The sequence below is a fragment of the Oncorhynchus nerka genome, linkage group LG12, assembly GCF_034236695.1.
Source record: "Oncorhynchus nerka isolate Pitt River linkage group LG12, Oner_Uvic_2.0, whole genome shotgun sequence".
Classification (NCBI taxonomy): domain Eukaryota; kingdom Metazoa; phylum Chordata; class Actinopteri; order Salmoniformes; family Salmonidae; genus Oncorhynchus; species Oncorhynchus nerka.
The window spans coordinates 11,143,506-11,165,870 of NC_088407.1; the positions used below are offsets into that span (position 1 = coordinate 11,143,506).

General features: G+C 45.2%; 1 protein-coding gene across 1 annotated transcript in view; it reads right to left on the reverse strand.

The window, feature by feature from the left end:
- Positions 1 to 7,821: 7,821 nt before the first annotated feature.
- Positions 7,822 to 22,365, reverse strand: part of LOC115123491 (E3 ubiquitin-protein ligase TRIM21-like) — a 29,650-nt gene continuing 15,106 nt past the window's right edge. Inside the window, exons 9-15 of the mRNA XM_065025224.1 lie at positions 20,524 to 20,671; positions 15,046 to 15,087; positions 14,729 to 14,755; positions 14,183 to 14,247; positions 13,940 to 14,050; positions 10,230 to 10,445; positions 7,822 to 9,089 (exon numbers count right to left, since the gene is read on the reverse strand). Of these exons, the coding sequence (XP_064881296.1) occupies positions 8,895 to 9,089; positions 10,230 to 10,445; positions 13,940 to 14,050; positions 14,183 to 14,247; positions 14,729 to 14,755; positions 15,046 to 15,087; positions 20,524 to 20,671 (804 nt within the window). The 3' untranslated portion in view covers positions 7,822 to 8,894. The remainder of the gene's footprint in view (positions 9,090 to 10,229; positions 10,446 to 13,939; positions 14,051 to 14,182; positions 14,248 to 14,728; positions 14,756 to 15,045; positions 15,088 to 20,523; positions 20,672 to 22,365) is intronic.

Below are 22,365 nucleotides of genomic sequence, written 5' to 3' on the forward strand. Positions count from 1 at the left end.
TGTACTGTACTCTACTGAGCTGTACTCTACTCTACTGAGCTGTACTCTACTGAGCTGTACTGTACTCTACTGAGCTGTACTGTACTGTACTCTACTGAGCTGTACTCTACTGAGCTGTACTGTACTGTACTCTACTGAGCTGTACTCTACTGAGCTGTACTGTACTCTACTGAGCTGTACTCTACTCTACTGAGCTGTACTCTACTGAGCTGTACTGTACTCTACTGAGCTGTACTCTACTGAGCTGTACTCTACTCTACTGAGCTGTACTGTACTGTACTGAGCTGTACTCTACTGAGCTGTACTCTACTGAGCTGTACTGTACTCTACTGAGCTGTACTGTACTGTACTCTACTGAGCTGTACTCTACTGAGCTGTACTGTACTGTACTCTACTGAGCTGTACTGTACTGTACTCTACTGAGCTGTACTGTACTGTACTCTACTGAGCTGTACTGTACTCTACTGAGCTGTACTGTACTGTACTGAGCTGTACTGTACTCTACTGTACTGTACTGTACTCTACTGAGCTGTACTGTACTGTACTGTACTGTACTGTACTGAGCTGTACTGTACTCTACTGTACTGTACTGTACTCTACTGAGCTGTACTGTACTGTACTGTACTGTACTGAGCTGTACTGTACTCTACTGAGCTGTACTGTACTCCGCTGTCCAAACACGTGAAAATAGATGTCTTTGATTGGTTCAGATTTGGTCCAGTCCAGACTCAACCAATTATAGATGTTTCGGCCAAATATAGACCGGTCCAGACCAGATGTCTGTGGATGTTGAAATCAAGGCAGGTCCAGACCAGACGTCTGTGGATGTTGAAATCAAGGCAGGTCCAGACCAGACCAGACGTCTGTGGATGTTGAAATCAAGGCAGGTTCAGACCAGATGTCTGTGGATGTTGAAATCAAGGCAGGTCCAGACCAGATGTCTGTGGATGTTGATATCAAGGCAGGTCCAGACCAGATGTCTGTGGATGTTGAAATCAAGACAGGTCCAGACCAGATGTCTGTGGATGTTGAAATCAAGGCAGGTCCAGACCAGATGTCTGTGGATGTTGAAATCAAGGCAGGTCCAGACCAGATGTCTGTGGATGTTGAAATCAAGGCAGGTTCAGACCAGATGTCTGTGGATGTTGAAATCAAGGCAGGTTCAGACCAGATGTCTGTGGATGTTGAAATCAAGGCAGGTCCAGACCAGACCAGATGTCTGTGGATGTTGAAATCAAGGCAGGTCCAGACCAGATGTCTGTGGATGTTGAAATCAAGGCAGGTCCAGACCAGATGTCTGTGGATGTTGAAATCAAGGCAGGTTCAGACCAGATCAACTCTGAATTAAACACAGACATCTATGTTTGGGCCAAATAAAGGCTGGATCAAATCTGAAACAAACAAACAAACGTTTCTTAGACGTTGAAATCAGGGCCGGTTCAGACGAAACCAAAAAAAGACGTCCAGAAGCCGTTGGTAAATGCTTAGTGGGAGGACAAGGTTCAATTGACAATAATGTCTCAGGTCTTGTGATTGAGCAAAGTTTCCAAATGAGACTGTACAAAACAAGTCTCTATTCAAACCTGTTCTCTAGCAGAGAGAGAGAGAGACAGAGAGAGAGAGAGAGAGAGAGAGAGAGAGACAGAGGCAGAGACAGAGAGAGAGAGAGAGAGACAGAGAGAGAGAGAGAGAGACAGAGAGAGACAGAGAGAGAGAGAGAGAGAGATAGAGAGGGGAAAGAGAGAGAGAGAGAGAGAGAGAGAGAGAGAGACGCAGATACACAACATGCTGGCTGTGATGCTGTGTGTGTTTTTAGTCAATTCAGGTAGCATTTCAATGTCCTGATCTTTTTGTTAACCATGACATCCAGCATTACACATAGATGTGTAGAAAGATGACCCTCCTCTGTGTCCGTGGATCCCCTTGGTGTAATTCTCACGTCAGTCAAACCAACCTTTTCAACTGATTTCAAGCTCTAGTTGAGCAAAATAAATAGTGTTTTTGGACAGAAGATAACCGAAGAAGTCAGATAAACAAGGGCCAAACTCAGCGCCAGACGGTTTCTATTCTATCCTCAGCCATGTTTCCAACCGGCTGGAACTAGTTGTCGTTTCCCTGTTTGCTACTGAAAGATACATTAATTGTACTTATTAAGACCATAGACCAAATTCACTGCGATATCAAATATATTATCATCAGTGGGGGCTGCTGAGGGGAGGACGGCTCATAATAATGTCTGGAACGGCGCAAACGAAATGGCATCCAACACCTGGTAACCATGGAAACCACGAGTTTGATGTAGTTGATACCGTTCCATTGATTCCGCTCCAGCTGTTACCACGAGCCACGAGTCCTCCCTAATTAAGGTGTCACCAACCTCCTGTGATCATTATAACTATACAGAACCATCATGGACACATTGTAAAATGAGAGGCCTATCTCTGCGTAATAATGGTTGCATTGCTGACGCCTGACAGACCTCACAACGCCTGGATAGGTATTTTAGGTATCAGCTAACCACATCATATGTTATAGCAATCTGTCAGTCGATGACACAATTAATGACGTACCAACGCAACCATTGGTTGATACATTCGACGTCCGAGCAGGGGAACGCGACCATAATGTGTCCCATGCAAAAACAACCAGGAACTCGGAAATCTCCGACTTCCGACTTGGGAAAAATCGTTTTGAAATTCCAAGTCGGAAACTCGGGCATCTTTCTAGAGCTCCGACCTGAAGATCACTGACGTCATGATTTGTCCTCGCCCCCCCCCCCCCCCCCCCCCCGGAGTTCTCTATTGTCTTGAAACAGCTACGAGTGCTAGAGCAACATGCCTAGCTCCATCTACTGGGCCGTGGTTTATCGAGGGCTCTGTCCAACATGCGCTCCTAACTTATTGTTTCAGCATCTCAAATAATATCACCAAACCGGGCGCGCGCATTCTCCGGACAGGGGGGAAAAAGGGCACAACCGGGCGGGTGCAGCTCTGTACAGGGGGAAAGGCACAACCGGGCGGGTGCAGCTCTGTACAGGGGAAAAAGGCACAACCGGGCTGGTGCAGCTCTGTACAGGGGAAAGGCACAACCGGGCGGGTGCAGCTCTGTACAGGGGGGAAAGGCACAACCGGGCGGGTGCAGCTCTGTACAGGGGAAAAAGGCACAACCGGGCGGGTGCAGCTCTGTACAGGGGGGAAAGGCACAACCGGGCGGGTGCAGCTCTGTACAGGGGGGAAAGGCACAACCGGGCGGGTGCAGCTCTGTACAGGGGAAAAAGGCACAACCGGGCTGGTGCAGCTCTGTACAGGGGAAAGGCACAACCGGGCGGGTGCAGCTCTGTACAGGGGGGAAAGGCACAACCGGGCGGGTGCAGCTCTGTACAGGGGAAAAAGGCACAACCGGGCGGGTGCAGCTCTGTACAGGGGGGAAAGGCACAACCGGGCGGGTGCAGCTCTGTACAGGGGGGAAAGGCACAACCGGGCGGGTGCAGCTCTGTACAGGGCAAACCAATGGAGAGGGAAGTGGAAACTTAACGACATCACGACGACTTGAGGGGGCAGTGGGTTCAGAAAAGTAACGACAAAAACGGTAGACATATTTGAATAAACGATACCACCACCCGAAAGAAGACTTACCAAGTGGGAGCTGCAAAGGGGCCTCCAGCACAGGCAGACGTCTATCTAAGGCTGTCGAGTGGCGCAGTGGTCTAAGGCACTGCATCTCAGTGCTAGGGGGGCGTCACTAAAGACACGATTTCGGGCTGTATCACAACCAGCCGTGATTGTGAGTCCCATAGGGCAGCGCACCCGGGGGTAGGCCGTTATTGTAAAATAAGAATTTGTTCTTAACTGTCTTGCCTAGTTATATAAAGGTTATATAAAAGTGCCGGGCTTTCCATCCGTCAGTGGAAACCAACTGCATCCGTGCTCCATTTCATCAGATCTATTTATGAGAGTCTAGCACCCCCTCTAGTGGTCAGGTATCAGTACTGCACGTTTCTACCCGATAGGTTTATTGTTCTCCTCGTCTGTGTCCCTCCCTGCTTTAACTGTTATTCAGAACGTGTCCAGACAGGCTGTAGGATCAAACAGAAATACCTTTCAGAAATCAGAGAGGGAGAGAGAAAGAGAGGGAGAGACTCCCCATACAGAACAGAAATCAGAGAGGGAGAGAGAAGGGTGGAGAGGGATGAAGAGAGAGAGACAGAGAGGGAGAGAGAGAGAGACAGAGAGGTAGAGACAGAGAGGGAGAGACAGAGAGGGAGAGAGAGAGACAGAGAGGTAGAGAGAGAGAGAGAGAGAGACAGACAGAGACAGAGACAGAGAGAGAGAGAGAGAGAGAGACAGAGACAGAGACAGAGAGAGAGACAGAGACAGAGACAGAGACAGAGAGAGACAGAGAGAGACAGAGAGAGAGACAGAGACAGAGACAGAGACAGAGAGAGAGAGAGAGAGAGAGAGAGAGACAGAGACAGAGAGAGACAGAGAGAGAGACAGAGAGAGACAGAGAGAAGGGTGGAGAGGGATTGTTGTTTCCTTTTCTTTCTAAATCAGTGGAGGACATGCAGACATTGACTGTTAAGCTAATGGTAAACTTATGTTCTATAGTGACCGATTGATGTCTGATCTGTATAGAAAAACATACATCTATTTGTATGTTTAGTGTTTGTCTCGATGGCCAACAACTTCTTATCTGTTGTGAGGGAGCCTGACATCTAGTGTTCAATAACGTGAAGTATAGTAGAATTCTCTTCACTTTCCATTGGCATTAAGTGCATTATGCTGCGTTCACGTCCTAGTTGGAAACTAGGAAACTCGGGAAATATCAGACTTGCTAACTGGCTGTAGTTATACACGTCCAGTTAGCAAGTGGGAAATGTTAAGAGTTTCCTAGTTCCCACTAGGACGTGAATGCAGCATAACCGCGGACGTATTTAGGGTCATGAAAAATAGTGTTGAATAAAGAGAAAACAATACCTTCAAAAGAAATGGTGCGATTTATATCTATTTGAGGTTTTTATGGGTGTCTTGTCATGTGTACATTGGTGTAAAATGCTTTGAGAGACTAGTCAAGGACCATATCACCTCCACCCTACCTGACACCCTAGACCCACTAGGTCCACAGACGACGCAATCGCAACCACACTGCACACTGCCCTAACCCATCTGGACAAGAGGAATACCTATGTGAGAATGCTGTTCATCGACTATTATTGTGGTAGTAGAGTAGTGGCCTGAGGGAACACACTTTGTTGAATGAAATGTAATGTCATGTAATAAAGGAGATGATTGTGGACTTCAGGAAACAGCAGAGGGAGCACCCCCCTATCCACATCCACGGGACAGTAGTGTCCAGGAAACAGCAGAGGGAGCACCCCCCTATCCACATCCACGGGACAGTAGTGTCCAGGAAACAGCAGAGGGAACACCCCCCTATCCACATCCACGGGACAGTAGTGGAGAGGAAACAGCAGAGGGAACACCCCCCTATCCACATCCACGGGACAGTAGTGGAGAGGAAACAGCAGAGGGAGCACCCCCCTATCCACATCCACGGGACAGTAGTGTCCAGGAAACAGCAGAGGGAGCACCCCCCTATCCACATCCACGGGACAGTAGTGTCCAGGAAACAGCAGAGGAGCACCCCTATCCACATCCACGGGACAGTAGTGGAGAGGAAACAGCAGAGGGAGCACCCCCCTATCCACATCCACGGGACAGTAGTGTCCAGGAAACAGCAGAGGGAGCACCCCCCTATCCACATCCACGGGACAGTAGTGGAGAGGAAACAGCAGAGGGAGCACCCCCCTATCCACATCCACGGGACAGTAGTGGAGAGGAAACAGCAGAGGGAGCACCCCCCTATCCACATCCACGGGACAGTAGTGGAGAGGAAACAGCAGAGGGAACACCCCCCTATCCACATCCACGGGACAGTAGTGTCCAGGAGACAGCAGAGGGAGCACCCCCCTATCCACATCCACGGGACAGTAGTGTCCAGGAAACAGCAGAGGGAACACCCCCCTATCCACATCCACGGGACAGTAGTGGAGAGGAAACAGCAGAGGGAGCACCCCCCTATCCACATCCACGGGACAGTAGTGTCCAGGAAACAGCAGAGGGAACACCCCCCTATCCACATCCACGGGACAGTAGTGTCCAGGAGACAGCAGAGGGAGCACCCCCCTATCCACATCCACGGGACAGTAGTGTCCAGGAAACAGCAGAGGGAGCACCCCCCTATCCACATCCACGGGACAGTAGTGTCCAGGAAACAGCAGAGGGAACACCCCCCTATCCACATCCACGGGACAGTAGTGTCCAGGAAACAGCAGAGGGAACACCCCCCTATCCACATCCACGGGACAGTAGTGTCCAGGAAACAGCAGAGGGAACACCCCCCTATCCACATCCACGGGACAGTAGTGGAGAGGGTAGTAAGTTTTAAGTTCCTCGGCGTACACATCACGGACAAACTGAATTGGTCCACCCACACAGACAGCGTGGTGAAGAAGGCGCAACAGCGCCTCTTCAACCTCAGGAGGCTGAAGAAATTTGGCTTGTCACCAAAAGCACTCACAAACTTTTACAGATGCACAATCGAGAGCACCCTGTCGGGCTGTATCACCGCGCTTCAATCTCAAGGCCATCAGACTGTTAAACAGCCACCACTAACATTGAGTGGCTGCTGCCAACATACTGACTCAACTCCAGCCACTTTAATAATGAAAAAATTGATGTAAAAATGTATCACTAGTCACTTTAAACAATGCCACTTAATATAATGTTTACATACCCTACATTACTCATCTCATATGTATATACTGTACTCTATACCATCTACTGTATGCCGTTCTGTACCATAACTCATTCATATATCTTTATGTACATATTCTTCATCCCTTTACACTTGTGTGTTTAATAAGGTAGTTGTTGTGAAATTGTTAGGTTAGATTACTTGTTGGTTATTACTGCATTGTCGGAACTAGAAGCACAAGCATTTCACTACACTCGCATTAACATCTGCTAACCATGTGTATGTGACAAATAACATTTGATTAGATTTGATTTGAAGGTAGAGCAACACAATATTATGGGCAGACTTCTCCCCATCTTTGCTACTGTTGTATCAACATGTTTTGACCATGTCAGTTTACAATCCAGGGTTACTCCAAGCAGTTTAGTCACCTCAACTTGCTCAATTTCTACATTATTTATTACAAGATTTAGTTGAGGTTTAGTGAATGATTTGTCCCAAATAAAATCCTTTTATTTTTAGAAATATTTAGAACTAACTTATTCCTTGCCACCCATTTTTAAACTAACTGCAACTCTTTGTTAAGTGTGTACTCGCTGTAGTAGCTGACGTGTATTGTGTTTAGTCATCCACATACATAGACAGACTAGCTTTACTCAAAGCCAGTGGCATGTCGTTAGTAAAGATTGAAAAAAGTAAGGGGCCTAGACAGCTGCCCTGGGGAATTCCTGATTCTACCTGGATTACGTTTGAGAGGCTTCCATTAAAGAACACCCTCTGGGTTCTGTTAGATGAATAAGTCTTTATCCACATTATAGCAGGAGGTGTAAAGCCATAACACATACGTTTTTCCAGCAGCAGGACTATGATCGATAATGTCAAAAGCTGCACTGAAGCCTAACAAAAAAAGCTCCCACAATCCGAGTCATCTGATTCAATGAATGATGTAGCTGAGTTTTTCCTTTTTGCCCAAAATGTCAATCAATAAGTTTGATTCAATAAGAGAAAAAGCTGTGAAATGAGAATAATGAGAATGAAAATAAAGAGAAGGGAGGCCCAGAAAAGTAATGTTTGGTAAAGATTTATTGAAGTGGTAAAACAGAATGATAGCAGTGTTATGTGTCATGATTGTGAGGAACAAATTCAACAGTCACAAAAAGGGGACTTCAAATAGGCCTGTTTGCACGTCAAGGGAAATGTAGCCTACTGTTCAGATGAGTTAAATGGGAAACTGAAATCTAGACATTGACTGTAGGTCCATAACCTCTCACATAGCCTTAATAAAAACTGTTGCAGAATTAAGCATTTCTTGCAGTAAGATGATACACCAAATGTAGGCTAAATGTTGACTCGGGAACAGGAGTGGAGAAATAAGATTGATTTATTTCCGCATCTTGAGAGTTTAGTTAGATACATTCTATAGAGATGCTTAATGAGCGCCATAAAAAGGGGATAGTATTTCAACCACATAAAATATGAATCCCGAGACAAACTGAAATCTTAAATCATTCATTCTATCGATTTATGATATTATTCTGGTGAGCAAACGATTGATTTAGTCTTCTACGGGGAAACAAAACAACAGAAGATAAGCTGCATGTATCTAATGTCGGAAAATTACAAACAGAAACATATCTAAATCAGGCAACAACAACAACAACAACAGCAACACCACCACCACCAACAACAACAACAACAACAACAACTACAGCAGTAACAACAACAACTACAACAACAACAACAACTACAACAACTACAACAACAACAGCAGCAGCAGTAACAACAACAACAACAACTACAACAGCAGCAGTAACAACAACAACAACAACAACAACAACAACAACAACAACTACAGAAGTAACAACTACAGCAGCAACAACAACAACAACAACAACAACTACAACAACAACAGCAGCAGTAACAACAGCAACAACAACAACAACAACAACAACTACAACAACAACAGCAGCAGTAACAACAGCAACAACAACAACAGCAGCAGTAACAACAACAACAACAACAGCAACAACAACAACAACAACAACAACAAAAATATAGTCAAAAACCATTTGTTTGTTCCCCCAATCTGTAGCCCAGAGCACATTTTTTTCTATATTAGTGGGTTAGAGTCAGGGGCCTCAGGTGTTCACTTCGTCACAATCATTGGGTTGTAGTGGATGGGTGTCCATGAGCAGTACTGGTGTGATGACGAGGGCTCCGTCGTTCTTGCCTGACTTGTTGGTGCAGGGACTGAAGAACGGGAACACGGACTCACAGAAGGAGGCCAGGAAGGTGTAGATGTGGAGCTTAGCGTCCACGTTGTAGAACGATACCTGAACAGGGGAGAGGAAGGGGAAGTTAGTACCACGTTGTAGAACGATACCTGAACAGGGGAGAGGAAGGGGAAGTTAGTACCACGTTGTAGAACGATACCTGAACAGGGGAGAGGAAGGGGAAGTTAGTACCACGTTGTAGAACGATACCTGAACAGGGGAGAGGAAGGGGAAGTTAGTACCACGTTGTAGAACGATACCTGAACAGGGGAGAGGAAGGGGAAGTTAGTACCACGTTGTAGAACGATACCTGAACAGGGGAGAGGAAGGGGAAGTTAGTACCACGTTGTAGAACGATACCTGAACAGGGGAGAAGAATGGGGGAGTTATTCATTGTAAATACAACCCATATTTATGCTTATTCATTTTATCTTGTGTCCTTGAACTATTTGTACATTGTATATATATATATATATAATATGACATTTGTAATGTCTTTACTGTTTTGAAACTTCTGTATGTGTAATGTTTACTGTTAATTTTGGTTGTTTTTCACTTTATATATTCACTTTGTATGTTGTCTACCTCACTTGCTTTGGCAATGTTAACACATGTTTCCCATGTTAATACAGCCCTTGAATTGAATTGAATTGTTAGTCCACGTTGTAGAACGATACCTGAACAGGGGAGAGGAAGGGGAAGTTAGTACCACGTTGTAGAACGATACCTGAACAGGGGAGAGGAAGGGGAAGTTAGTACCACGTTGTAGAACGATACCTGAACAGGGGAGAGGAAGGGGAAGTTAGTACCACGTTGTCGAACGATACCTGAACAGGGGAGAGGAAGGGGAAGTTAGTACCACGTTGTAGAACGATACCTGAACAGGGGAGAGGAAGGGGAAGTTAGTACCACGTTGTAGAACGATACCTGAACAGGGGAGAGGAAGGGGAAGTTAGTACCACGTTGTAGAACGATACCTGAACAGGGGAGAGGAAGGGGAAGTTAGTCCACGTTATATTGTGCGTGCGTGCGTGTGTGTGTGTGTGTATGCGTGCGTGCGTGTGTGTGTGTGTGTATTCTGGATTTCCTCCTCATTCCCTCTTGATTCCGGGAGTCTTCAATTGGGATTTCTGTAAAACCCTGGAATTGTTGCACACAAAAAAAAATAATACTGACGAGCACGAATGTGTGACATCCTACCTGTCCTTTCTCATAATCCACATACACCCCGATCTTCTGTGGTCTGAGGTTGAGAAGCAGCTCAGTGGAGGGATCTGTCCGGAACACATAGTTGTGTTTATCTCTGAGGCTGAGGAACCAGTAGCCGTTGCTAGGGGATACCGTTATCTTCCCCTTCCTGTTGATGGAGCGGCTGGCCACGCCCAGATCCCAGTCAGTCTTCCCGCCCACCTCCACCTGTGAAAAGGTGTGCTCACTTTTGAGGATACAAGCTCAAGTTCATAGTACAAATCTGATGAAAATATGGAATATTATATACGATGTGGTTCCTATTCAACAAAAGTGGATGAACAGGGCTTGAAAGAATTTATATGCTTTCTAAATATAGTAACAATCAAATTATAAAATGACTAACCATAAGATTTTACCTTCCTTATAACTGTAAAACACATACTTGTATGTTTAGTGCTAGAGAAAATGGATCTATTTTCTAAAGCTCTCTCTCTTGATTAAAACTTCTGCCCTCACCCTTCTGATCATCAGACAGGGCTATAGCCTGGCTTCCTGAACTCGTACAGGACAGGGCTCTAGCCTGGCTTCCTGAACTCGTACAGGACAGGGCTATAGCCTGGCTTCCTGAACTCGTACAGGACAGGGCTCTAGCCTGGCTTCCTGAACTCGTACAGGACAGGGCTCTAGCCTGGCTTCCTGAACTCGTACAGGACAGGGCTATAGCCTGGCTTCCTGAACTCGTACAGGACAGGGCTCTAGCCTGGCTTCCTGAACTCGTACAGGACAGGGCTCTAGCCTGGCTTCCTGAACTCGTACAGGACAGGGCTCTAGCCTGGCTTCCTGAACTCGTACAGGACAGGGCTATAGCCTGGCTTCCTGAACTCGTACAGGACAGGGCTCTAGCCTGGCTTCCTGAACTCGTACAGGACAGGGCTCTAGCCTGGCTTCCTGAACTCGTACAGGACAGGGCTCTAGCCTGGCTTCCTGAACTCGTACAGGACAGGGCTCTAGCCTGGCTTCCTGAACACATACAGGACAGGGCTCTAGCCTGGCTTCCTGAACTCGTACAGGACAGGGCTCTAGCCTGGCATCCTGAACTCGTACAGGACAGGGCTCTAGCCTGGCTTCCTGAACTCGTACAGGACAGGGCTCTAGCCTGGCTTCCTGAACTCGTACAGGATAGGGCTCTAGCCTGGCTTCCTGAACTCTTACAGGACAGGGCTCTAGCCTGGCTTCCTGAACTCGTACAGGACAGGGCTCTAGCCTGGCTTCCTGAACTCGTACAGGACAGGGCTCTAGCCTGGCTTCCTGAACTCGTACAGGACAGGGCTCTAGCCTGGCTTCCTGAACTCGTACAGGACAGGGCTCTAGCCTGGCTTCCTGAACTCGTACAGGACAGGGCTCTAGCCTGGCTTCCTGAACTCGTACAGGACAGGGCTCTAGCCTGGCTTCCTGAACTCGTACAGGACAGGGCTCTAGCCTGGCTTCCTGAACTCGTACAGGACAGGGCTCTAGCCTGGCTTCCTGAACTCGTACAGACAGAGCTCTAGCCTAGCTTCCTGAACTCGTACAGGACAGGGCTCTAGCCTGGCTTCCTGAACTCGTACAGGACAGGGCTCTAGCCCGGCTTCCTGAACTCGTACAGGACAGGGCTCTAGCCTGGCTTCCTGAACTCGTACAGGACAGGGCTCTAGCCTGGCTTCCTGAACTCGTACAGGACAGGGCTCTAGCCCGGCTTCCTGAACTCGTACAGGACAGGGCTCTAGCCCGGCTTCCTGAACTCGTACAGGACAGGGCTCTAGCCTGGCTTCCTGAACTCGTACTGCTTGTGAGACTGTGACGTGTCCTTCCGTCACAAATTGACAGTCTGACCATAGAATGAAAGTGTAGGGCCAATGGCTGTTTCTATGTAACTCAATACCCCAGAGTCTTCCGAGACAGATTCAATGCGAGCTGGCAAGCAGGGCTCTCAGACAAAACTGTTGTGAATTGAATTGGCTTAACAGAAGGTGATTTATAAGCAAATTACCTTGATTAAACCAATTATAATGAAACTCTCCAGAATCGGCCAATTGACATTTAAGATAATTATTTATAAAAGCTTTACAAATATAATCCTACCCTATTCTATTCTATCCTAAAATAGAACAAGAAATAGACATAAATGGACAAACTTAAAAGGTCAAATAGAAAGATTTAAGATCCAGGATCAACACAGCTAAATGATGAACCAGGATCAACAGCTAAATGAGGATCCAGGATCAACACAGCTAAATGAGGATCCAGGATCAACAGCTAAATGAGGATCCAGGATCAACACGGCTAAATGAGGATCCAGGATCAACACAGCTAAATGAGGATCCAGGATCAACAGCTAAATGAGGATCCAGGATCAACACAGCTAAATGAGGATCCAGGATCAACAGCTAAATGAGGATCCAGGATCAACACAGCTAAATGAGGATCCAGGATCAACACAGCTAAATGAGGATCCAGGATCAACAGCTAAATGAGGATCCAGGATCAACACAGCTAAATGAGGGTCCAGGATCCACAGCTGAATGAGGGTCCAGGATCAACAGCTAAATGAGGATCCAGGATCAACACAGCTAAATGAGGGTCCAGGATCCACAGCTGAATGAGGGTCCAGGATCAACAGCTAAATGAGGGTCCAGGATCAACAGCTAAATGAGGGTCCAGGATCAACAGCTAAATGAGGGTCCAGGATCAACAGCTGAATGAGGGTCCAGGATCAACAGCTAAATGAGGGTCCAGGATCAACAGCTAAATGAGGATCCAGGATCAACACAGCTAAATGAGGATCCAGGATCAACACAGCTAAATGAGGATCCAGGATCAACAGCTAAATGAGGATCCAGGATCAACACAGCTAAATGAGGGTCCAGGATCCACAGCTGAATGAGGGTCCAGGATCAACAGCTAAATGAGGGTCCAGGATCAACAGCTAAATGAGGGTCCAGGATCCACAGCTAAATGAGGGTCCAGGATCCACAGCTAAATGAGGGTCCAGGATCCACAGCTGAATGAGGGTCCAGGATCAACAGCTAAATGAGGATCCAGGATCAACACGGCTAATGAGGATCCAGGATCAACAGCTAAATGAGGATCCAGGATCAACAGCTAAATGAGGGTCCAGGATCAACAGCTAAATGAGGATCCAGGATCAACACAGCTAAATGAGGATCCAGGATGAGGATCCAGGATCAACACAGCTAAATGAGGATCCAGGATGAGGATCCAGGATCAACACAACTAAATGAGGATCCAGGATCAACAGCTAAATGAGGATCCAGGATCAACAGCTAAATGAGGATCCAGGATCAACACAGCTAAATGAGGATCCAGGATGAGGATCCAGGATCAACACAGCTAAATGAGGATCCAGGATGAGGATCCAGGATCAACACAACTAAATGAGGATCCAGGATGAGGATCCAGGATCAACACAACTAAATGAGGATCCAGGATGAGGATCCAGGATCAACACAACTAAATGAGGATCCAGGATCAACAGCTAAATGATGATCCAGGATCAACAGCTAAATGAGGATCCAGGATGAGGATCCAGGATCAACACAGCTAAATGAGGATCCAGGATGAGGATCCAGGATCAACACAGCTAAATGAGGACCCAGGATCAACACAGCTAAATGAGGATCCAGGATCAACACAGTGTTTAAGAAAATGTTTAACCCTACCTCCCAATAGTGTTGACCTGAGGAGAACCCTTCTCGACCCAGAACACACACGACACGGTCAAACCTCTCAGAGTTATGAGGTACCGGCTGGTGACGGTCCCCACATTTGACCTATAGACAGAGAGCAGGTCAGTGCTTTTCACATTATTTGAGGGGGTCACTATAATTATCACGAGGTTAATCCCACACCTTGATCGTTAGGGCAGTTTGATCAATGTGTAGGAGTACCCCCATATAACTAACCATTTTCCCGTCTCCTGATAGGATGAGCCTGGGGTGGGCGGTGCTTGAGTCCATAGTCACGTCCACTAAAGGAGGAAGGGGAAGTGGGGAATAGAAATGGAGGAAAGAGAGGAAAAGCGGTGGAGGGGTGGAGAGAGGGAGGACAGAGAGGAGAAGAGGTGGAGGTATTGAGAGAGGGGTGGAGAGAGGAGAAGAGGTGGAGGGGTGGAGAGAGGGAGGACAGAGAGGAGAAGAGGTGGAGGTATTGAGAGAGGGGTGGAGAGAGGAGAAGAGGTGGAGGTATTGAGAGAGGGGTGGAGAGAGGAGAAGAGGTGGAGGGGTAGAAATTCATAAATGGAAATTCATTGGTGAGTAACTTTTTAAAGTATAACACAGTGATGACCTCTGTATCTCTACATACCTGCATACTCCTGTACCCACATCACCTCTTCAATAAAGTATAACACAGTGATGACCTCTGTATCTCTACATACCTGCATACTCCTGTACCCGCATCCCCTCTTCAATAAAGTATAACACAGTGATGACCTCTGTATCTCTACATACCTGCATACTCCTGTACCCGCATCACCTCTTCAATAAAGGAACAGAAGAAACCAAATATAAAAAAAACAGCAATATTATAAATTACATTATTCAATTGTAATCTTTATCTCATATACTTATAATCTATGTAATTGTTATTTACTGCTGCTCTTTGATGATTTGTTATTCTTATCTCATACTTAAAAAAAAAAGAAGGTATTTTCTTAAAACTGCATTGTTGGTTAAGGGCTTGCAAGTAAGCATTTCACGGTAAGGTCTATCTACACCTGTTGTATTCGGTGCATGTGACAAATAGGATCTGATGTATAGATACTCACTGGGCTGTGGTATTGGAGAGGATTCTACTGGAACTTGTACGCCTGTAAAGATAACAAAGGTAAACAGCTCAAACAGGTGAGTAATATCTCTACAGGTATCAGGTCTGTGTGAATGGTTCTCTACAGGTATCAGGTCTGTGTGAATGGTTCTCTACAGGTATCAGGTCTGTGTGAATGGTTCTCTACAGGTATCAGGTCTGTGTGAATGGTTCTCTACAGGTATCAGGTCTGTGTGAATGGTTCTCTACAGGTATCAGGTCTGTGTGAATGGTTCTCTACAGGTATCAGGTCTGTGTGAATGGTTCTCTACAGGTATCAGGTCTGTGTGAATGGTTCTCTACAGGTATCAGGTCTGTGTGAATGGTTCTCTACAGGTATCAGGTCTGTGTGAATGGTTCTCTACAGGTATCAGGTCTGTGTGAATGGTTCTCTACAGGTATCAGGTCTGTGTGAATGGTTCTCTACAGGTATCAGGTCTGTGTGAATGGTTCTGTACAGGTATCAGGTCTGTGTGAATGGTTCTCTACAGGTATCAGGTCTGTGTGAATGGTTCTCTACAGGTATCAGGTCTGTGTGAATGGTTCTCTACAGGTATCAGGTCTGTGTGAATGGTTCTCTACAGGTATCAGGTCTGTGTGAATGGTTCTCTACAGGTATCAGGTCTGTGTGAATGGTTCTCTACAGGTATCAGGTCTGTGTGAATGGTTCTCTACAGGTATCAGGTCTGTGTGAATGGTTCTCTACAGGTATCAGGTCTGTGTGAATGGTTCTCTACAGGTATCAGGTCTGTGTGAATGGTTCTCTACAGGTATCAGGTCTGTGTGAATGGTTCTCTACAGGTATCAGGTCTGTGTGAATGGTTCTCTACAGGTATCAGGTCTGTGTGAATGGTTCTCTACAGGTATCAGGTCTGTGTGAATGGTTCTCTACAGGTATCAGGTCTGTGTGAATGGTTCTCTACAGGTATCAGGTCTGTGTGAATGGTTCTCTACAGGTATCAGGTCTGTGTGAATGGTTCTCTACAGGTATCAGGTCTGTGTGAATGGTTCTCTACAGGTATCAGGTCTGTGTGAATGGTTCTCTACAGGTATCAGGTCTGTGTGAATGGTTCTCTACAGGTATCAGGTCAGTGTGAATGGTTCTCTACAGGTATCAGGTCAGTGTGAATGGTTCTCTGCTTCTCTACAGGTATCAGGTCTGCGTGAATGGTTCTCTGCTTCTCTACAGGTATCAGGTCAGTGTGAATGGTTCTCTGCTTCTCTACAGGTATCAGGTCAGTGTGAATGGTTCTCTGCTTCTCTACAGGTATCAGGTCAGTGTGACTGGTTCTCTGCTTCTCTACAGGTATCAGGTCTGCGTGAATGGTTCTCTACAGGTATCAGGTCTGTGTGAATGGTTCTCTGCTTCTCTACAGGTATCAGTCTGTGTGAATGGTTCTCTACAGGTATCAGTCTGTGTGAATGGTTCTCTACAGGTATCAGGTCTGTGTGAATGGTTCTCTACAGGTATCAGGTCTGTGTGAATGGTTCTCTACAGGTATCAGGTCTGTGTGAATGGTTCTCTACAGGTATCAGGTCTGTGTGAATGGTTCTCTACAGGTATCAGGTCTGCGTGAATGGTTCTCTGCTTCTCTACAGGTATCAGGTCAGTGTGAATGGTTCTCTGCTTCTCTACAGGTATCAGGTCAGTGTGAATGGTTCTCTGCTTCTCTACAGGTATCAGGTCAGTGTGACTGGTTCTCTGCTTCTCTACAGGTATCAGGTCTGCGTGAATGGTTCTCTACAGGTATCAGGTCTGTGTGAATGGTTCTCTGCTTCTCTACAGGTATCAGTCTGTGTGAATGGTTCTCTACAGGTATCAGTCTGTGTGAATGGTTCTCTACAGGTATCAGGTCTGTGTGAATGGTTCTCTACAGGTATCAGGTCTGTGTGAATGGTTCTCTACAGGTATCAGGTCTGTGTGAATGGTTCTCTACAGGTATCAGGTCAGTGTGAATGGTTCTCTACAGGTATCAGGTCAGTGTGAATGGTTCTCTGCTTCTCTACAGGTATCAGGTCAGTGTGAATGGTTCTCTGCTTCTCTACAGGTATCAGGTCAGTGTGAATGGTTCTCTGCTTCTCTACAGGTATCAGGTCAGTGTGAATGGTTCTCTGCTTCTCTACAGGTATCAGGTCAGTGTGAATGGTTCTCTGCTTCTCTACAGGTATCAGTCTGTGTGAATGGTTCTCTACAGGTATCAGGTCTGTGTGAATGGTCCTCTACAGGTATCAGGTCAGTGTGAATGGTTCTCTACAGGTATCAGTCTGTGTGAATGGTTCTCTACAGGTATCAGGTCTGCGTGAATGGTTCTGTACAGGTATCAGTCTGTGTGAATGGTTCTGTACAGGTATCAGGTCTGTGTGAATGGTTCTGTACAGGTATCAGGTCTGTGTGAATGGTTCTCTACAGGTATCAGGTCAGTGTGAATGGTTCTCTACAGGTATCAGTCTGTGTGAATGGTTCTCTACAGGTATCAGTCTGTGTGAATGGTTCTCTACAGGTATCAGGTCAGTGTGAATGGTTCTCTACAGGTATCAGGTCTGTGTGAATGGTTCTCTACTTCTCTACAGGTATCAGGTCTGTGTGAATGGTTATCTGCTTCTCTACAGGTATCAGGTCAGTGTGAATGGTTCTCTACAGGTATCAGGTCAGTGTGAATGGTTCTCTACAGGTATCAGGTCTGTGTGAATGGTTCTCTACAGGTATCAGGTCTGTGTGAATGGTCCTCTACAGGTATCAGGTCTGTGTGAATGGTTCTCTACATGTATCAGGTCTGTGTGAATGGTTCTCTGCAGGTATCAGGTCTGTGTGAAAGGTTCTCTACAGGTATCAGGTCTGTGTGAATGGTTCTCTACAGGTATCAGGTCTGTGTGAAAGGTTCTCTACAGGTATCAGGTCTGTGTGAATGGTTCTCTGCTTCTCTGCAGGTAAAGTACTTAAATACCTCCATTGTTTAACACCTCCCTAATTTGAAATTCGAGGAGAGAAAGAAAGAGGAGAGAAAGAGGAGAGGAGAGAAAGAGAAAGAGAGGATAGAAGGAGGAGAAAAAGTGAGGAAAAAGAGAGGAGAGAAAGAGAGGAGAGAAAGAGAAGGAGAGGAGAGAAAGAGAAGGAGAGGAGAGAAAGAGAAGGAGAGGAGAGAAAGAGAAGGAGAGGAGAGAAAGAGATGAGAGAAAGAGATGAGAGAAAGAGAAGGAGAGGAGAGAAAGAGAGGAGATAAAGAGAAGGAGAGGAGAGAAAGAGAAGGAGAGGAGAGAAAGAGAAGGAGAGAAAGAGAAGGAGAGGAGAGAAAGAGAGGATAGAAGGAGGAGAAAAAGAGAGGAAAAAGAGAGGAGATAAAGAGAAGGAGAGGAGAGAAAGAGAAGGAGAGGAGAGAAAGAGAAGGAGAGGAGAGAAAGAGAGGAGATAAAGAGAAGGAGTGGAGAGAAAGAGAAGGAGAGGAGAGAAAGAGAAGGAGAGAAAGAGAAGGAGAGGAGAGAAAGAGAGGATAGAAGGAGGAGAAAAAGAGAGGAAAAAGAGAGGAGAGAAAGAGAAGGAGAGGAGAGAAAGAGAAGGAGAGGAGAGAAAGAGATGAGAGAAAGAGAAGGAGAGGAGAGAAAGAGAAGGAGAGGAGAGAAAGAGAAGGAGAGGAGAGAAAGAGAAGGAGAGGAGAGAAAGAGAAGGAGAGGAGAGAAAGAGAAGGTGAGGAGAGAAAGAGAAGGAGAGGAGAGAAAGAGAAGGAGAGGAGAGAAAGAGAAGGAGAGGAGAGAAAGAGAAGGTGAGGAGAGAAAGAGAAGGAGAGGAGAGAAAGAGAAGGAGAGGAGAGAAAGAGAAGGAGAGGAGAGAAGGAAGAGAAAAAGAGAGGAAAAAGAGAGGAGAGAAAGAGAAGGAGAGGAGAGAAAGAGAAAGAGAGGAGAGAAAGAGAAGGAGAGGAGAGAAAGAGAAAGAGAGGAGAGAAAGAGAAGGAGAGGAGAGAAAGAGAGGAGAGAAAGAGAAGAAGAGGAGAGGAGAAAAAAAGGAGAGGAGAGAAAGAGAATAGAAAGAGAAGGAGAGAATAGAAAGAGAAGGAGAGGAGAGAAAGAGAGAAGAAAGGAGAGAAAGAGGAGAGGAGAGGAGAAAAAGAGAGAAGAAAGAGAGAAGAGTTGAATTCCTAACCATTGGCTACACTGGTGGAAATGGTTCAACTGTGAGACTTTCGATACCGACAGAATAAGAGCGAATCTTCAATACTAATTACTGGTCTGCAGCAGGAATTTATGTCGACTGAATGCGAAGACCGACAACCGCCGAAACATCTATTCTATAAGAACATTTCTGAATGGGACTCTGAAGTATCCATTCTAACCACGAAAGTCTCCAGGGACACAAAGAGAAGTTCAGATGAACTTTCCAACAGAAAGACGATTCCAACAGAGATCATGACGACACACTGAGCGTAAATATATATATTGATTGCAATTGTTCCCGAATGAGTGAGTGTTCATGTGCAAAGGATTAGCATTTCAATCAATATAATTATCAACTGTGTAGTGACTCTTGTCTTTCCCGGCCTTCTCAGTCCACACCTACTTCCTTTATCATTTCCTTGTAACCATATATATTGTTGTTTGTTTATTACATTTCTGTGATTATTTAGTTAGTTCGTAAATAAATGATTAAGACAACTGATGTATGGATGATTCATGGCAAAGACTCGGGTTCGTGCAGATAACCAACATCTTTCGACGTTTGGAATGAGACTACCGCGAGGTAAAGAATTGTTCATTAATTAGAAGACTAATTGGTCAGATATTAAAATATCTGAAAAGTTATATTAGGAAAATTATAACTTTGTATTCTGAAGACTTTTCTTGGTGCCCCGACTTCCTGGTTAATTATATTTACATGATTTTAACATGGTTACATGTTACATGGTTTAATTACTTAATAATAATTACAGAGAATTGATTTGATAAAATCACAGTCTTCACTTTAATGATGCCAAAGACACGAGGAGAGAAAGAGAGGAGAGAAAGAAAGAAGAGATAAGAGGAGGAGAGATATGAGAGAGGAGAGAAAGAGGGAGAGAGATATGAGAGAAAGAGAGAGATATGAGGGAGGAGAGAAAGAGGGAGAGAGAGATATGAGAGAGGAGAGAAAGAGGGAGATATGAGGGAGGAGAGAAAGAGGGAGAGAGAGGAGAGAAAGAGAGAGATATGAGGGAGGAGAGAAAGAGGGAGAGATGAAAGAGGGAGAGAGAGATATGAGATGAGAGAGAGAGGGAGAGAGATGAGAGAAATGAGAGAGATGAGATGAGAGAGAGAGATGAGATGAGAGAGAGAGAGAGAGAGAGAGAGATGAGATGAGAGATGAGAGGAGAGATATGAGAGAGGAGAGAGATGAGATGAGAGAGGAGAGATATGAGAGAGGAGAGAGATGAGAGAAATGAGAGAGATGAGATGAGAGAGGAGCAGTACTCACCAAAATGAACCATCCTGCTGATTTCTTCCTGGAAACGTTGGACCAGGACAGACAGCGATGTATAGATGGGCCCCGTTCCCAGGTCAGAGTTCACCGATACCCCAGACCAGTCTCTGATTGGTGGAGGGGTGCAGAGTTCAGGGTAGCTCTGAGGGTGGGGGCGGAGCAAAGAGTGTAAGTTTTTCATTGAGTGGAAATAGCTGTTCCAGGCTGACTACATTGCAGATTCATGCCAGGTGTTAAACATATAATCAAACCACATCATATGATACTGCAGTAGATGACGTGGTGATTATATGATACTGCAGTAGGTGACGTGGTGATTATATGATACTGCAGTAGATGACGTGGTGATTATATGATACTGCAGTAGGTGACGTGGTGATTATATGATACTGCAGTAGGTGACATGGTGATTATATGATACTGCAGTAGGTGTTATATGATACTGCAGTAGGTGACATAGTGATTATATGATACTGCAGTAGGTGACGTGGTGATTATATGATACTACAGTAGATGATTATATGATACTGCAGTAGATGACATAGTGATTATATGATACTGCAGTAGGTGACATGGTGATTATATGATACTGCAGTAGGTGTTATATGATACTGCAGTAGGTGACATAGTGATTATATGATACTGCAGTAGGTGACATGGTGATTATATGATACTACAGTAGGTGACATGGTGATTATATGATACTGCAGTAGGTGTTATATGATACTGCAGTAGGTGACATAGTGATTATATGATACTGCAGTAGGTGTTATATGATACTGCAGTAGGTGACATAGTGATTATATGATACTGCAGTAGGTGACATGGTGATTATATGATACTGCAGTAGGTGATTATATGATACTGCAGTAGGTGACATGGTGATTATATGATACTGCAGTAGGTGTTATATGATACTACAGTAGATGACGTGGTGATTATATGATACTGCAGTAGGTGTTATATGATACTGCAGTAGGTGACGTGGTGATTATATGATACTACAGTAGATGACGTGGTGATTATATGATACTGCAGTAGGTGTTATATGATACTACAGTAGATGACGTGGTGATTGTATGATACTGCAGTAGGTGTTATATGATACTACAGTAGTTGACGTGGTGATTATATGATACTGCAGTAGGTGTTATATGATACTACAGTAGATGACGTGGTGATTATATGATACTGCAGTAGATGACGTGGTGATTATATGATACTGCAGTAGATGACGTGGTGATTATATGATACTACAGTAGATGACGTGGTGATTATATGATACTGCAGTAGGTGTTATATGATACTACAGTAGATGACGTGGTGATTGTATGATACTGCAGTAGGTGTTATATGATACTACAGTAGTTGACGTGGTGATTATATGATACTGCAGTAGGTGTTATATGATACTACAGTAGATGACGTGGTGATTATATGATACTGCAGTAGATGACGTGGTGATTATATGATACTGCAGTAGATGACGTGGTGATTATATGATACTACAGTAGATGACGTGGTGATTATATGATACTGCAGTAGGTGTTATATGATACTACAGTAGATGACGTGGTGATTATATGATACTGCAGTAGGTGACATGGTGATTATATGATACTGCAGTAGGTGTTATATGATACTGCAGTAGGTGTTATATGATACTGCAGTAGGTGTTATATGATACTACAGTAGATGACGTGGTGATTATATGATACTGCAGTAGGTGTTATATGATACTGCAGTAGGTGTTATATGATACTGCAGTAGGTGTTATATGATACTGCAGTAGGTGTTATATGATACTACAGTAGATGACGTGGTGATTATATGATA